Source organism: Mytilus edulis, chromosome 2 (assembly GCF_963676685.1).
Source record: "Mytilus edulis chromosome 2, xbMytEdul2.2, whole genome shotgun sequence".
NCBI classification, from domain to species: Eukaryota; Metazoa; Mollusca; class Bivalvia; order Mytilida; family Mytilidae; genus Mytilus; species Mytilus edulis.
Window position 1 is genome coordinate 86,987,876 of NC_092345.1, and position 19,420 is coordinate 87,007,295.

At 32.3% G+C, this 19,420-nt stretch overlaps 1 protein-coding gene across 1 annotated transcript; it reads left to right on the plus strand.

Moving 5' to 3' along the window:
* Positions 1–1,090: 1,090 nt before the first annotated feature.
* On the plus strand, positions 1,091–19,082 carry LOC139513274 (exosome complex component MTR3-like). Its single transcript, XM_071301618.1, has 9 exons — positions 1,091–1,264; positions 5,180–5,237; positions 7,125–7,203; positions 8,489–8,663; positions 9,318–9,378; positions 10,720–10,805; positions 14,128–14,187; positions 14,843–14,953; positions 18,658–19,082. The coding sequence occupies exons 1-9, from the start codon at positions 1,175–1,177 to the stop codon at positions 18,757–18,759; spliced, it is 822 nt and encodes a 273-aa protein (XP_071157719.1). The 5' UTR covers positions 1,091–1,174; the 3' UTR covers positions 18,760–19,082.
* The last annotated feature ends 338 nt before the right edge of the window (positions 19,083–19,420 follow it).

Genomic DNA, 19,420 nt, shown 5'->3' on the forward strand with positions numbered 1-19,420 from the left:
ATGTATAAAATCATATGTGGAGCTCAGCAAATAATCTCCTTGTCTAACACCTTTCTCTGCAATAAAATGTCTACTTGGTGTCGTCGTCCGTCGTCGTTAACTTTTACAAAAATCTTCTCCTCTGTAACTACTGGGCCAATTTAACCAAACTTGGCCACAATCATCATTGGGTATCTAGTTAAAAAATTTGTGGGCTCGACCTGGCCAACCAACCAAGATGGCCGCTATGGCTAAAAATAGAACATAGGGGTAAAATGTAGATCTTGCTTATAACTCTGAAACCAAAACATTTAGAGAAATCTGACATGGAATGAAATTTTTTATCAAGTCAAGATCTATCTGCCCTGAATTTTTTAGATGAATCGGACAACCGGTTGTTGGTTGCCGCTGCCCCTGACTTGGTATTTTTTAAGGAATTATTACCGTTTTTGGTTATCATTTTGAATATTTTTATAGATAGAGATAAACTGTAAACAGCAATTATGTTTAGCAAAGTAAGATCTCCAAATAAGTCAACATGACCAAAATTGTCAGTTGACCATTTTATGAGCTATTGCCCTGTATAGTCAATTTTTAACAATTTTCATAAATTTTGTAAATTTTGGTAAATTTTTGCAAAATAATTTCCTCTGTTACTAATGGCCCAAGTTCATTATAGCTGAGACTACTACATACACATGTGTAATAGTAGTCTCAGATAAAGATAATTGTAAGTAGCAAGAACGTTCAGTAAAGTAAGAACTTCAAACACATCACCATCACCAAAATACAACAAAATACAATTATGTCATGTATCCATCTGTGTTCTTTGTTTAATATTGTCACGCATAGGCGGATCCAGAACTTTTTCCTAAAAAGGGGGGGGGGGCGCTGACTGACCTAAGGGGGGCCGCTCCAGTCATGCTTCAATGATTCCCTATATAATCAACAATTTTTTTTAGTATTTAATTGTGTAGTGAGTTGGACACATCTTATCTTATAAAAAATTGCATGGTGGAGGACAGTATTTTATTCTGCTCCATTGGAGGTGTGCCTACATTGGCAGATTTTATACAGATACAGATCGATTATCCGGAACCACTACCGGAACTGGTTAAACTTCTACAATTTTTCAAAATGTCAGCCCCCATTCGTCGCTCATGAGCTTTTGAACATTACCATATACAAAGGGAAAATGCCGACCGATACTCGAAGGATTGGAGGTCCAGAGGAATCGTTCAGTCCTTTGGCATATACTCCAACCGATAGTACCAAAACTTTGATGGTAATGTAACAAATTAAACAGGTTGGGAACAAACCTTCTGTAAGGTGATTATACCCGGTTGGGGACAACCCACCAAATGGGTAACTGTTCCCCAAATGAGTAACAATAACTCATTTGAGTAATCATTTTGTAGTGCTAAAAAACAAAACTTTCTTAACTGAGTCTTTTTTCTTAAAATGGCACATATTCATGAAAAATGCAGCAACTTTTCTAAAAGATGATTATCCTTATCTTTTAAAGTTAATTTACTGAGAAGATACAAGCCTATGAAAAATCAGAAAATTTGACTATTTTCTAGGCTTCTAACTTTTTTAAAACCCACAATAAAAATATATTTCTTTGGGAGAAGTTGTTTCCATTTTCTATAAATTAGTGCCATTTTACCTAAAACGACCAATTTTAAGAAAATTTAGTTTTTAGCATTATGAAATTACTGTATACCTGTATAGAGGGATAATCCTTCTATAGAGGGAAAAAATTTAAAAAAAAACATAATACTGGTACAATACTGGTACAAATTTTTTATATCAGTATTGTGCACAATACTAGTTACCAGTATTGCAATCACCAACTACAGGAGATCCCTGTTTCCATCTCGGAACTGACCCAACGCAGACTGAATATTGTATACAAATGTAGTGTGATTAATATAGAAATATTTTGCATGTGATCGGGTCTCACTAAAACATATATGCAATAGCACTTTGTACAGCATTCTGCTAATCAATGGATTGACGTGGAAAATAAATCAGTAAAACAAAAAAAACCTTCCAGAAATAGAACATTGTAGAATAAAAATATGTTTAAAAATTTTATGCAAACAAATAAGAAAAAGATACAAAAAAAACCAAACAACAAGGCACATAAAATAAAAATAATTTTGAGGAACAAAGAAAATAAATAGTAAAATAGCAGTTGAAATGTGGAAAACATCGGTAGATATATAATAAGTATAGTCATATCACAACAGAAATATAAAAACCATGATTAAAAGAATTAGGCTACTTTTATTAAAACAAAGTTTTCTCCAGTACTTCACCTGTAAACATATTTTATGCCAAATACATGTAGGATGTAGAACTTCTATAATCAATTAAGTGACTGAGAGGTTAAAGTTACAGGTAACCTGATTCTGAAATCAGTGAACCATAATTCTAGTAGCAAGGATTAAGATGAAAGGACAAATATATTACCAGTCACACCTGGATCTGTTGATTAATGACCCTACTACCTACCATAAAAATGTCTGATTATTCATATCCGACTAGACAGATTAAGACATCCATAAAAATAAGTCTCTACCCCTACTGTAAATCAGTCTAGACCATGTAACGCTTGGACGCCAATGAGACACTGCATGTAGGAGCTGAATTTAATTGTAATATGATGCAAGCATTACCTGTGAAAGGGGAAGAAGTTTGTATGAATTATTTTTTTTAACTCAAACTTGTTAAAAAAAGAAACTGAAATTCAGAAACGTTTCCGATTTTGGTTCTGTTGTTAGGGATTTTAGTAGTGACATAATTTAAGTTATGACGTCATATTCAATGTAATAAAAAAAAAACTTATCAGGTAACTTTTTTTTATATCAAACAATTAATAAAAATGAATTGGATTACACTTTATCGCTTTTGTCCCCCATTACTGGATATCACAGTATGGTAACAGGATCTTTCGCCCTGATTACATGTTCGCCCTAGGTTCGTTCGCACTAAGTTTGTTCGCCCTGGCAATTCGTTCTCCCTGGGTGCGTTTGCCCTATTTTCATTTATGATATACATGTTGCATTAATGAAAGAAATATATATTTATATATATTAAAATTTATGTATATCTATTAAAAGTTAAATACAGAATATTAATTAAATAAAATTCTTGGCTGCATTGTTACACTTTATTTTATAATTACTTTTAATTACTGTTGATTGAATTTTGATTGCTAATTAGGAATAATTTGAAATCTTTGATATCACTGATTGGTATATGAATTGTTTTTGATGGATTAATAATGAAAATAACATTTTTCTCAAATAAAATAGTCAGCTTGGATGGGTAAAAAGAATGTAGGACAGAAAGTCACAGGACAAAAAGTCACAGACAAAAAGTCACGGACAAAAAGTCACAGGACAAAAAGTCACAATTCATTTTTTCTGATTATTTTCTTTGAATAAATAACGCTTATTTCTACAAAAATATTTTTGTATTTTTCTTAAACTATTGTATATAAACCAGCTTTTTAAACAAAATATATAAAAAAAATATCAAAGATTATCAAATAATTGTTAAAAAAACAAAATGTCAAAGTGACTTGGCACTTAAATGGCTTCATGGTGCCAAGAAAAACATCTTTTGCATGATTAAAATTAAATAAATCTTCATTTTTCAAGTATAATGACACATTTCCTAAACTTTAATATGAATATATGTATTTAAAAGTAAATATTTCAAGATATATTCTTATATATTAAAACAATTGTCAATAAATTATTTGTGACTTTTTGTCCTGTGACTTTTTGTCCTACCAAATTTGTGACTTTATGTCCTGTGACTTTTTGTCCTGTGACTTTCTGTCCGTTTACCGGTAAAAATACTGATGTTCAAATTGTTAGGCATTAAAGGGAAATTATTTTCCCAGCTTGGCTTCTTTGATCTCGAGTGTGTTTTGACAAATTTGTTATATATGGAAATGGATTATGGAACCGGTGCATTATTCCATAATCTATGGAAGTGTACATGTGCATAATGCTCTTCCTACTAAAGGTAATCAAAAAAGACGAAATTATAGTAACGTTTTTCCGATATGCTATTTCTGCAGTTCATGTCGTTTCCACCAAGTGCTTCAATCAATTAAATACACACAACACAACGCTATAATCAAAAATAAAAATGAGGGCGAAAGGTCTCAGGGCGAAACGGAACTAGGGCCAACAGTAACTAGGGCGAACCAAAATCAGAGCGGACGGACCCGGATTCTCACAGTATAATCACACAGGTTTTCGTAAAAAATTTACGACATAAAACAAAAAATCTGACGCCACAATGGAAAAGTGATTATGTATGATGTCTAAAGTTCAAGCGACCATGTCAGCCAGGATTAGTGATAAGGTGTATTGAATTCCTTCCTACATTTTACTATACTACTAAAGTCTCATTCAAACAAGACCAGAAAAAGGAAGTAGTTTTCTTCACAGATGCAGGGATTTAAAAAAGTGTGGGAAAAAAAGTTAAAGATATTATTAAAGGTCATTAGTAGAATGAACATGATGAAAATTTCAGAAAATTTTCCGGATTTTTAAAAAACAAATATTTTTATTTTTCTACCGTAATTAGGGACTTCCTCCCCATAATAAATCAATGTGGTATATAATATTGTATAACTCAGAATTCTTACCAGAATTGTTAGTTAATTATTAGTATGAGATTACTCTGACATCCAACAGCTGTTTTGCCAGACAAGCTGGGGCGTGGCTGGGGCATTGCTTGTCTGTCAAAACAGCTGTTGGACGTCTGAGTAATCTCAGACTAGTTAAATATTTACTAGAATTTAAATGAATCTCCCATCCAGACAAACTCAGCTATACATGTACAATGTAGTAGAGGACATTATTTCTCTTCTTCTGGTCCACCTATGACATCTAGACGTACATTGGATAAAGGTCAAATGCTCAGTTAATTTTGATTTTTGGTACTACATAGTGAAAGCATGACCTATCGATCGTTATTTCCTGTACAAATTTGCTCTTGTTTAAGTATATAGAATTTTCATTGAACACATGTTGAATAAGATTTTAAAAAATGTAAAACCTAATTATTCATTTGAAAATTAAATTTATGTATTAGAATATGAATGCGCAATGTGACATTCTCTATCAAATTTCTGTTACTTATTCATGTACCTGACCATAACTTTTTGTAGGTGTCTTCAAATGGAATTCGTAATGATGGACGAAAATGTGAGGATCTCAGAAAAATGTGTAAGTAGATAGAGCAATTCACAGTCATGACAGTATATTTAATATTTACACAATTATTTTGTCCAAGCATAACAATACAAAATATGGCAGTTTGACAGGATTTGAAGTTAAATTAGCTTGTTCATAACTAATAAAATAGCTTTTTTACATATAACTTCTAAAGCAATATGCCAATTTAGGTGTACTAATTTGGCAACTAAATATCCTTAAAAGATGTGTATTGTTTTCAGTAATATTATTTTGTTAAATAAAAACCCATATATCATGAAGGTAAATCAATATCAAAATTGTATCCTGTATTACATACTTAAATTATCTTCTGGATGTTGCATTAAAAAAAAGATATGTATAATAAAAGTACATTGTACATGTATCCAAAGATTGCTAACAAGTTTTAACATGTACATATTCATGATATTCTTACACCCAATACCATTTATTAAATTTATTTAAAATGTTTACTTGAACCATTTGGTTGAAGCCCAATGATTTACCCTAAACATGCTAGGTACAAATAAATAAGATACCAGAAAGTTAAAAAAAAATGTAACAACTCCATTGCCAAAACTAACAAAAAAAGTCCATAGAATACAGAGCAGACAAAAAAGATTGCAACATAAGACTCATAAATAAAAAAAAATCATATGAGATACTCATAAAATACAAACAATTTTTCCTCCACTTGAGATAAATGTCGATTTACTTATATATGCTATCTAGTTATTTCTGTGAAAGTAAGAAAAAAAATGTTTATTTAACCGGTAACTCAACAATATGTTTTTCATATACAGAATTTACGTGTATGTTAATTACCGTTATCCGCAGCTTAGTATATTTCTAGGATTTTGATTGGTTAACGCATGTCGTTACAAAACCCATAGCCCCTGAGTGTTGCTACCCATTACATCAGGGAAATTTACGCGCATTTTCCATAGTTCCATGGTTGTTCCTTATGAAATATCGAATTCTGTAGATTGTCCCCGATGTCTGTTTAATAAGATTCTTAATGATAAATCCACTGATTTTATCTTATTATGTCGGTTATTTACACTCCGTTAATGCATCATTATGCTGCCACATTGTCAATGAATGGGACTGACCTAGCTATGCAAATGACCCTTGTTGACATCACACCGTCTATGATGTAACTCTCACACTATTGAGCGCCAAATTCAACCGATTTCAGTTTCTCTGTCTCTAGATTAAAAACTTCTTATATTTGTCTACCTGTAGCGTTCTACCAAAGTTATACCCTACATCCCGTTAAAAATATGTCAAATTCCCAAATTTCAATAAAACAAATTTAAAAAGTGAAAAAACGTTACTTTCATGTCAAACTTTGTGGTCGAATTTCTCTAAAAAATCGCCAGAATTAGACTAAGACTGGGGATAAATTCGTTATCTACGTTTATATCCATAGATATGGATATTTTAACACCCTTCAGTACCCTGTACACCCTTTTGCTACGCCTCAGGGTGTACTTGGATACTTCAGGGTATTACAATATCCATATCTAGGGATGTGAACGTAGATAACTTATAGTATTGAGACTTTTCTTTCACAGTTATCAAAACAGGAGTACTTGATCAGGGTGTTACAATATCCATATCTAGGGATATGAACGTAGATAACTTATAGTATTGAGACTTTTCTTTTACAGTTATCAAAACTGGAGTAGTATTGAGACTTTTCTTTTACAGTTATCAAAACAGGAGTACTTCAGGGTGTTACAATATCCATTTCTAGGGATATGACCGTAGATAACTTATAGTATTGAGACTTTTCTTTTACAGTTATCAAAACAGGAGTACTTCAGGGTGTTACAATATCCATTTCTAGGGATATGACCGTAGATAACTTATAGTATTGAGACTTTTCTTTTACAGTTATCAAAACAGGAGTAGTAAGCCAAGCCAGAGGTTCAGCTTACATTGAACAAGGGGAAACAAAAATAATTTGTTCTGTGTAAGTATTAAACATGAAAGATATAATAGTGAAAGTGGTAGTATGGAAATAGAGACATGGCTGTCAACAAATCAAGGAGTCATTTCTGAGGTGTTTCTTTTGCTATGCTCCTGGCAACCAAGAAATGCAAAAGAATTGATGCTGCATAAATTTCCTTTCATATTTCTAAGATTTTTTTTGTTTTTTTATTGATTCAAACATTATAGTGTTGATTATTAAGTATACAGGGAATCGATATGTAAACTCTTTTTAATCTAAATTTGAAATATCAAAAATATATCATCATATATAAACATCAGTATTTTGTGTTGATCAGCATGTCACGGAAATGTACATATTTGATAAAAATCTCTGTTTCCATAATAATCATAATCATTCATAATAATCATAATCATACATAATCATACATGTCATTCTGTTTCCATAACAATCAGTCACATGGTCATAATTGTAAATTAAAAATTATCTGTTGATTGATGTCAAAACTGAAATATTCTGCAAATTTGTAAATTTAATCTCATTTTCATGGATTTGATTATGCTCTCTTGTACATATTTGTAAATTTATGATTATAAAATAATCAAAACTTCAACTTTTCAGCTGCAATGTAGTAATTAACTTTCCTTGAATGTTATCTGAGTTATATGTATTTTTGATTTTTATAGATTCTCTGCCAATCAATGAAGTTTTTTGTTGTTTAAATCTTTATACGACATACAGTAATTATTTCACATGTATTTCCCTATCAAAGAATATAAAACACTAGGTAAGTTGAACATGTCCATTTTCAATTTGTTATCAAATTGCTAAAGAAAGAGGGACAAAAGAAAGCTGATGTGAAAGTTGGTATTAGCTCACTTTTGAAGTTCGTTATATGAAATGTATAGGCAGATAATTACACATAAAGTTTTAATTGTCATCACAGAGTCACTGAAATGCTCTTCACTTCATCATGTCGCAGAAATATAAAATTAGTTGCAAAGAAAAATCCATATTTTATTCATTGAAGCACATGCAGTCTACTTTGGGCATAAAGGTTAAAGCAAATGAAAATGTGTTACTTTTCTATTATTCCATTTTCATAACATTTTGATCAAGTTCAATCCTTTTAAGAAAAGATAGGTTTTCTGCTTCTAGCTAAAAGCAAATATATATTTATCTTGTGATAGACAGATGTGTTTTTTTTTAATCTGTTAAACCATACCAAATTACCATGATTACACAGACATGATTTATCATGATTTGAATAATTTTATCGTTTCATGTTACTAAATTTTTCTTCTAGATATGGTCCTAGAGAAGTTGTCAGGAAAGAAGAATTCAGTATGAAGGGACAACTTACCTGTGAATTTAAATATGCCACTTTTTCATGTAGCTACAGAAGACAACATCAACAAGACAGTGAGGAGAAAGATTTCTCTGTCCAGTTACTTGAGGCATTAGAACCTGCTGTTTGTCTGGTAATTCAACACTGTTAATATATTAAATATTGAATATTAAATAACTGAATAATAGCCAACGAGAAATCTTATGGGGCGATGGATCATATAATTATGATACAGTTCACTACAAAATATAATATATACTTATTCCATTACTTATATATATATATATATTCATGTATTCATTTTCACACTGATGAAGGATATCTGTTATTCAAAATATTTAACATTTGTTCATTTTATTGTTATTTTTTGGTGATTTTGTACCCTTTTAGACTTGTTATATTGAATATTGAATTATATGTAAGTAATGGGATACTTGGAACATATTTGATGAAATAGTAGACTGCTTTGTAACTTGAAATTCTTTAAAAAAGAGGATGAATAATTGCCCTGGAGAAGTTAGACATTTGTTATGACCTATTCAAAATAAGTTTTTGTTATTGTTAGGTAATAGGCGTACAAATAATTTATGAATATTGACTATTCTCAGTAATTCATGGAATATTACTAAATTCATGCATGTATTTATAAAGTTAAGATAGCTTCCATTAAAAAATAATGCATCCAGGATTTTTGTTTCTTTACAAACAGATATGTGGTTAACATCTATTTGAAAGCATCCTATAAAAATTCAGTAATAAATGTTAACATTTGTGACTTTTGTTTCAGCACAAGTTTCCCAAAGCTCAGGTTAACATCTTTGTAGAAGTTTTACAGAATGATGGCAGTGGTAAGTGATAATGTAATCATCACAGATTACTATACAGTTCAACTTGTTACTTTAGTACCACATTTACACTGGAATTACTCTATAAACATGTTGCTGCTATTGCATTAGAGTTGATACAATGTGTGACATGTCTTTAAAAGGCAGTGCTCTCTCAAACTCACTGGTCAAATAAAAGCTGTTAAATGTATATGTTAATTAACAAGAAACCAACTCATAACAAAAAGTTTCTTAACCAATGATTTATAATTTATATGTGTCCGGTCAGAATGGGGATGTTAAATCCGATGCCTTGGGTATAGATAGTGCCACACTCCTTGCAGGTTAAGAACCCTTGCAACAACTCTTTGAGGGGTCCGTAGGTGGCCTGTTGCAAGGCAAAATTTCTGTCCCTATCCAATATACCCTCATTTTCCAGTGGCAGTTCAAATTTCCCGATCATCATCGCAGATGTCCTCTATTGTGACAAGACCTACCTATTGTATTTATTGTGAACTTGTTCTTGTCCTGAATATGCATGAAATATTTGCCACTGGATGTTAAGCAACCAACAATCAATCAATATAATTTATATGCTTCATACTAGATCCGTACATGTTAAAAAGCACTTGAAATAGTGTTAAGACTTATGGCATTTATAAGATATAGATATGATATTAACAATTGCTAATGCCATATTATGACATTATATCATGGATAGGTATTGAGGATAGAAACTTCAGAAAAACTTAACCTGATCACTAGAGCATGAAACAGCTCATGATCATAGGACATATATCAGACATGTGGATGCTCTATGACATACCCATGCCAAAGGTTATAACAGGGAGAGCTTTATAATAATATCTGACAATGCATAAGGTCAGATAGATACATACTAACTGCATCCAACACATATTTCATAGTTTTTAGTAAACAGACCTCATTCTGACAACTTATCAATAAATTTTAAAGAAATAGAGAGTGTGCAGAATTAAATAAATTACCAAAACAATGACCAGAGTTGGATTTAGTCTTCAGTGTTCAAATTTTAGAGCCAAAAGCTTAAGCAACTTTAAATGATATATGAAGTTTGAAATTCTAAACAAAGGGAGTACACATTCTAGTTGTTAAAAGAATTGGCAAAAATTAAAACAATACAAGTAACAGCAGCTTATAATCTACTGAAAATAATGAATGAATGATAAGTAACGACAAGAGAAGAATTAAAAGTTTTTTGGTGATTGAGCAAATGATTGACGGTAATTTTGTATATTTCACATATTATAACTGCTTTGATATATTCACATATTTGAATAGTATAGATTTCCTGCCTTATGTAATCAATGTCCTTATATCTTACAGCATTAGCAGCTTCTATAACATGTGCATCAATGGCCTTAGCAGATGCTGGAATAGAGGTTTATGATTTGGTAATAGGTTGTTCCATGGTGAGTTTGGTTATGATAAGATACTTCTATAACATGTGTATCAATGGCCTTAGCAGATGCTGGAATAGAGGTTTATGATTTGGTAATAGGTTGTTCCATGGTGAGTTTGGTTATGATAAGATACTTCTATAACATGTGCATCAATGGCCTAAGCAGATGCTGGAATAGAGGTTTATGATTTGGTAATAGGTTGTTCCATGGTGAGTTTGGTTATGATAAGATACTTCTATAACATGTGCATCAATGGCCTTAGCAGATGCTAGAATAGAGGTTTATGATTTGGTAATAGGTTGTTCCATGGTGAGTTTGGTTATGATAAGATACTTCTATAACATGTGCATCAATGGCCTTAGCAGATGCTGGAATAGAGGTTTATGATTTGGTAAAAGGTTGTTCCATGGTGAGTTTGGTTATGATAAGATACTTCTATAACATGTGCATCAATGGCCTGAGCAGATGCTGGAATAGAGGTTTATGATTTGGTAATAGGTTGTTCCATGGTGAGTTTGGTTATGATAAGATACTTCTATAACATGTGCATCAATGGCCTAAGCAGATGCTGGAATAGAGGTTTATGATTTGGTAATAGGTTGTTCCATGGTGAGTTTGGTTATGATAAGATACTTCTATAACATGTGCATCAATGGCCTTAGCAGATGCTAGAATAGAGGTTTATGATTTGGTAATAGGTTGTTCCATGGTGAGTTTGGTTATGATAAGATACTTCTATAACATGTGCATCAATGGCCTTAGCAGATGCTGGAATAGAGGTTTATGATTTGGTAAAAGGTTGTTCCATGGTGAGTTTGGTTATGATAAGATACTTCTATAACATGTGCATCAATGGCCTGAGCAGATGCTGGAATAGAGGTTTATGATTTGGTAATAGGTTGTTCCATGGTGAGTTTGGTTATGATAAGATACTTCTATAACATGTGCATCAATGGCCTTAGCAGATGCTGGAATAGAGGTTTATGATTTGGTAATAGGTTGGCCATGGTGAGTTTGGTTATGATAAGATACTTCTATAACATGTGCATCAATGGCCTTAGCAGATGCTGGAATAGAGGTTTATGATTTGGTAATAGGTTGTTCCATGGTGAGTTTGGTTATGATAAGATACTTCTATAACATGTGCATCAGTGGCCTTAGCAGATGCTGGAATAGAGGTTTATGATTTGGTAATAGGTTGTTCCATGGTGAGTTTGGTTATGATAAGATACTTCTATAACATGTGCATCAATGGCCTTAGCAGATGCTGGCATAGAGGTTTATGATTTGGTAATAGGTTGTTCCATGGTGAGTTTGGTTATGATAAGATACTTCTATAACATGTGCATCAATGGCCTTAGCAGATGCTGGAATAGAGGTTTATGATTTGGTAATAGGTTGTTCCATGGTGAGTTTGGTTATGATAAGATACTTCTATAATATGTGCATCAATGGCCTTAGCAGATGCTGGAATAGAGGTTTATGATTTGGTAATAGGTTGTTCCATGGTGAGTTTGGTTATGATAAGATACTTCTATAACATGTGCATCAATGGCCTTAGCAGATGCTGGAATAGAGGTTTATGATTTGGTAATAGGTTGTTCCATGGTGAGTTTGGTTATGATAAGATACTTCTATAACATGTGCATCAATGGCCTTAACAGATGCTGGAATAGAGGTTTATGATTTGGTAATAGGTTGTTCCATGGTGAGTTTGGTTATGATAAGATACTTCTATAACATGTGCATCAATGGCCTTAGCAGATGCTGTAATAGAGGTTTATGATTTGGTAATAGGTTGTTCCTTGGTGAGTTTGGTTCAGATATTAATTAAATTGAAAATGGAAATGGGGAATGTGTCAAAGAGACAACAACCCGACCAAATAAAAAACAACAGCAGAAGGTCACCAACAGGTCTTCAATGTAACGAGAAATTCCCGCACCCGGAGGCGTCCTTCAGCTGGCCCCTAAACAAATATATACTAGTCCAGTGATAATGAACGCCATACTAATTTCCAAATGTACACAAGAAACTAAAATTAAAATAATACAAGACTAACAAAGGCCAGAGGCTCCTGACTTGGGACAGGCGCAAAAATGTGGCGGGGTTAAACATGTTTGTGAGATCTCAACCCTCCCTCTATACCTCTAACCAATGTAGAAAAGTAAACGCATAACAATACACACATTAAAATTCAGTTCAAGAGAAGTCCGAGTCTAATGTCAGAAGATGTAACCAAAGAAATCTTTGGTGTAATCATGATAATGCTTACTTGTCAAGTTTGCGGTCAGTCCAAAGTTACACACAAAAAAAAAAGACATAGATTTTTTTTGTATATATCTTTAAAAACTAAGTTATTGTTTATTTAAGGTGGTACATAACACCACAGGGAGATAACTCTGTAAAGTCAGCTAAACGTTTTAATTATGTTGTGTAGTAAAGGGAATTTTAAGCTTCTCAGTGATCAAAATTGGTGTTTGTCAAACTGCTATATAACCAGTGTAATTTTTATGATAAAATGGTTGGTTCAAAATTTTTGAAATTTTTATATTTTTGTTTAAGGGTCAAAGTAAATACTTTGTCAAAATTTTATGAAAATTAAACGAGCCAAACTAATTTTAGTGAAAGTGTTGGGTACCACCTTAATAAAAAATATATTGATTGAACTCAGGGGGGTTGATATTAACAGCTTAACTATAAATTGTAAGTTCAAGTCATTAGATTTCTATCCTTACCAAGATTGGTTGTGTTGTCATCTTTACAGTAAATGTTGAGTTGTACCAGGGTGCTTTTGTCTTGGTCCTGTCTAAATTGTTTTAACAAAAACATTTTTGATTTAAATGAATTTTACTCCTTTGTATTTGAGAAGCAGAGTTATCCATCATGTATATTGAATTTGCCATCTAAAAGATTATCATTTGCATTCTTTGAGATTACAGTGCTCAACATGGTTGACTTACTTTCAAACGAGATTACTTCTATAGATTTGCAGTTGTCTACCAAAAAGAAATATAAAATAGACATCTTATTTGATCAGCAGCTTGACTGAGATAAGTTGTAATGTTTGAGCATTTTTAAAGTCTGACATACACATACTTGATGAATACGATAAATAAATATTTTTGTCACACATTTTTTTAGCATTAGTTTGTTCTTGACAGAACAATCTTACACTGATCTATAACCTGTGTCAAATTCATGGTTACAGTAAGACCCTGGAAAAGAGCTGTGAAAATATTGCCTTAAATGTGATATTTGAATTGTCTACTGAAACATTAGCTCCCTAATAATAAATGTATTCAAGATTTTGATTTGTTATCTTTGTTGCAGAAAATTCATGAAGACAAAGTTCTAACAGATCCTACAGTTAATGAAGAATATGACAGTCAAGTAAGCTGCAAAGGCTTGTTGTATTCTTTTTATATTCGGTAGTTACTGGCAATTTTCTTGCCGCAAGACGACATAGGCATAGAATCACATAGAAATAAGTTTCCTGTATTTTACAGATAAATGGACTAATTTATTTAGCAATAAACATTTACATATAGTCTGTGATTAAATTTGTTGTAATAACTTTGTGAAAGCTTCATGACCTGTTACAAAACTTTGACAGAATTTCTTCAAAATAAAGAAATAGAATTTGAAGAAAATTTAAAGATCTTTCCCTATTTAACTCATAAATGGACTTCGTTTTTGGATGTCAACATTACAATTTTTCACTGATAGTAGCAATCACAGACGACACACAGGGTTCTAACTACCCTTTTTGAACTTTTCATATTAATATTATGAGACATAGTGATGAATTCAAAGGCTGTTTGGCATGTTGTTATTTTAATAGAACAAATTGGTATTCAAATATCTGCAGTACCATTATATGTATATGACATTTGATGGGAAAAAGTAGTAATTATCTCTAGGTTGGGTAATATAAATAAACTAGGTAGAACAATGTTCAGTCTTATCTGTGTAAATTATTAAATTTAAGCATTACTGATTAGAATTCAATTTTCCAGAATATTTAACCTTGAAATTATATTTGTAGAATAGTAAAGAGCTAAATCATGGTAGTATAACAATAGGATTTATGCCTTCATTAAACCAGATATCAGCTATAACATCAAAAGGAGAAATTCAGATTGACTTTCTTAAAAGAGTAAGTATCTGATGTGAATTCAGGAGTTATAATCTTTGTATGTCCCCATCACTCAGTGGCTTAGGCATATAGTGTTATGTAATCTTTGTATGTCCCCATCACTCAGTGGCTTAGGCATATAGTGTTATGTAATCTTTGTATGTCCCCATCATTCAGTGGCCTAGGCATATAGTGTTATGTAATCTTTGTATGTCCCATCAATCAGTGGCTTAGGCATATAGTGTTATGTAATCTTTGTATGTCCCCATCACTCAGTGGCTTAGGCATATAGTGTTATGTAATCTTTGTATGTCCCAATCACTCAGAGGCTTAGGCATATAGTGTTATGTAATCTTTGTATGTCCCCATCACTCAGTGGCTTAGGCATATAGTGTTATGTAATCTTGTATGTCCCCATCACTCAGAGGCTTAGGCATATAGTGTTATGTAATCTTTGTATGTCCCCATCACTCAGTGGCTTAGGCATATAGTGTTATGTAATCTTTGTATGTCCCCATCACTCAGTGGCTTAGGCATATAGTGTTATGTAATCTTTGTATGTCCCCATCACTCAGTGGCTTAGGTATATAGTGTTATGTAATCTTTGTATGTCCCATCACTCAGTGGCTTAGGCGTATAGTGTTATGTTATCTTTGTATGTCCCATCACTCAGTGGCTTAGGCATATAGTATTATGTAATCTTTGTATGTCCCCATCACTCAGTGGCTAAGGCATATAGTGTTATGTAATCTTTGTATGTCCCAATCACTCAGTGGCATAGGTATATAGTGTTATGTAATCTTTGTATGTCCCCATCACTCAGTGGCTTAGGCATATAGTGTTATGTAATATTTGTATGGCCCCATCACTCAGTGGCTTAGGTATATAGTGTTATGTTATCTTTGTATGTCCCATCACTCAGTGGCTTAGGCATATAGTGTTATGTAATCGTTGTTTGTCCCATCACTCAGTGGCTTAAGCATATAGTGTTATGTAATTGTTGTTTTTCCCATCACTCAGTGGCTTAGGCATATAGTATTATGTAATCGTTGTTTGTCCCATCACTCAGTGGCTTAGGTATATAGTGTTATGTAATCTTTGTATGTCCCATCACTCAGTGGCTTAAGCATATAGTGTTATGTAATCTTTGTATGTCCCCATCACTCAGTGGCTTAGGCATATAGTGTTATGTACTCTTTGTATGTCCCCATCACTCAGTGACTTAGGCATATAGTGTTATGTAATCTTTGTATGTCCCCATCACTCAGTGGCTTAGGCATATAGTGTTATGTAATCTTTGTATGTCCCCATCACTCAGAGGCTTAGGCATATAGTGTTATGTAATCTTTGTATGTCCCCATCACTCAGTGGCTTAGGCATATAGTGTTATGTAATCTTTGTATGTCCCCATCACTCAGTGGCTTAGGCATATAGTGTTATGTAATCTTTGTATGTCCCCATCATATATATACATTTGATTTGAAATTTAGTACTTAGTGTTCAATGATCAGTCACAAAATAAGCTGCTTTTTGTTATGTGACCTACTTTTTAGAAATCTACATAATCTTCTTTTTATGCCCCACCTACGATAGTAGAGGGGCATTATGTTTTCTGGTCTGTGCGTCCGTCTGTCTGTCTGTTCGTTCGTCTGCTCGTTCGTCCGTCTGTCCCGCTGCAGGTTAAAGTTTTTGGTCAAGGTAGTTTTTGATGAAGTTGAAGTCCAATCAACTTGAAACTTAGTACACATGTTCCTTATAATATGATCTTTCTAATTTTAAAGCCAAATTAAACTTTTGACTCCAATTTCACGGTCCACTGAACATAGAAAATGAAAGTGCATGTTTCAGGTTAAAGTTTTTGGTCAAGGTAGTTTTTGATGAATTTGAAGTCCAATCAACTTGAAACTTAGTACACATGTTCCCTATGATATTATCTTTCTTATTTTAATGCCTAATTATATTTTTTATCCAATTTCACTGTCCATTGAACATGGAAAGTGATAGTGCGAGTGGGGCATTCGTGTACTTTGGACATATTCTTGTTGTCTTTGACATAGGAAGCAGATATACTTCATCAAACTGTGTAGAAATCAAAACAAGAACAACAAAGCCTCATTTGTTATTATTATATTGAAATTGAATAACTTGAGTTGATATCAAGCATTATCCTATCCTTACTCATTATGAATTTAATAATTAATGGTGAGTTATAGATCTAGTAAGTTTACCTTTGGTTTAGGATGTTCAACTTTTCATGGAAACACAGCCCTTGTACTTGAATGAAGATTTATGACTCGGTTTTAAATTAATCCCATATCAGGCTTAAGTTTTTGTTATAGTGCCTAACAAGATTTTGTGAGGTAGACGAAATTGACTTTAAAACGATCGTATTGACTTTTGATGTCCAAAAATAGGCAGATCGGACATATTTTGACTTCATATATCTACTACTTAAGTTTGGGAGTTATTGTAATTAACATATTCCAATGAGACTGAATAATGCTTTTTTTTGTTATGATAAATAATAACTTTACCTGCCGTAGCTGTGCGTAAAATGTATTTCGGCATTTCTCTTAAGAAAATGACTTGTTTAATGGAACAAAACGTCTTATTTGTAAACTTTCTCTTTTATCTCCACAATAGGCTTTTAAAAATAATCTATCAACTGTGTAGTCGGAAAATTTTGTGAAAATAGAAGAAGTGGCAATTCTTACCTTTCATACCTTAACTTTCATTGATAAAACATAATATTGACTCGTCCAGTGTCCAGTTTGAAGGTCATTTTAGTTACCGTACACATGCATGCACGTTCTTATTATCAATAGTCATGTATGAAAATATAAACAAGTTTGAAGGTAAACTAATTACAAGTTAATCCAATCAAATTGCGTACGAATTAATAACAATGACCAGTCCACATCATAAAAAATAATAGGGGTAAACTGGGTAGGGAGAAAATGTCAGATATTTTAAGTTCATTATTTTGCAATAACGAATAAAAATTTGTAAACCAAAAGATTTGCTATAATTCCATAAACATGTCGTTCTGTATTGGTATAGTTTTTGGATCTTTTATTTGCGTATTTAAGGCTGTAGAAAGTTTGGGCTTCAAAAGTAAACATAATTATTGACTTTATACAGAAAATTCGCCTTTTTAAAACATTGAATGTTTCAAATATAATACGCGACAACAAAGTAAAATCATTTTTTAAAACACTGCAAAAATAATCATACAGATTGATGCAGTGGTATTGTCATAAATTGCGTTGGAGTGAACAGTGGTACAGCAAACGTCGAATTCCCTCACACAATGTTATCACACACTATAAAGGTAGTTTTATATGAGATACACATATTTATTATGATGAAATGTTTTGTCTAGAAAATACCATTGCCACTGGACATAAAGCAACCAAAAATCAAACAGTTTATAAATTTTAATATATCAAATTAGCATTTTGAGCAATTCAAAATTATTGAATCAAAGACATATACATGTCAACATTTGTATGCCCCACCAAGGGTCATCATGTTTTTCAGTCAGTGCATCCTTCTAACTATCTTCCCTCTGTCCAGCTTCAGGTTAAAGTTTTTAGTCAAGGTTCAGGTTAAAATATTTGGTCAAGGTAGTTTTTGAGTTCCAATCAACTTGGAAGTTAGTAACCATGATATGATCTTTCCAATTTTAATGCCAAATTCATGTTATTTTTTTTTACCTATTTCAGGCAATGACAGATTGTGTTGAAGCTTGTCAGAAGATTTATCCAGCAATGCAGCAGACTTTACACACTTCTATAAAAGACAAATTAACTGCCAGTGAAAGATGATGATCATCATGTTTAAAAAATGTTTATCATTAAGAATGTTTATGAAGTGGCACTTGTGTAGAAGACAATAATAAAGAAGAATTGTTGTGTTGGAAATATCTTATGGAATACATGACTAAAGAAGGGGCTAATTGATTTAGCTTTGCAGGAACAAGACATAAAAAAAAGTGAGGCCCCGTGTGATATTTTTCTTGTTTATCAAAGTAATTATAATGTCTTCATTACATTATATGGTGAATCATGTTTTAACATGAACAAGCTGCATAGTTGTAGCTTAATTTATTCATTATTCTAAATAAAAGAATATTGACTGCTATTAAAAATGGTATTTTCTATTTTAACATATAAGACAATTTCTGTAATTTTAAAAAAAGTCCTCCTGTCACTCAATGCCAGCCACATGCAAATATTTATGAAGCACAGTACTCTGCATAGAATTGATGTACACTTACTACATATATATATTTGAAAATTACTACATCAAAGAGGAAGCTATTTAGAGAAGCACATGCTGACTGTTGACTGTCTGTCAACTGTCTGTTCAATGATTAAAATACCACTTTACCAATCTTATAAAATTTAGCATAATGTCATGGATCATTAAATACAGATCTTGTTCAGATTTGATGGTTTTTGACATTTACCCTTCATGAGTTATGAC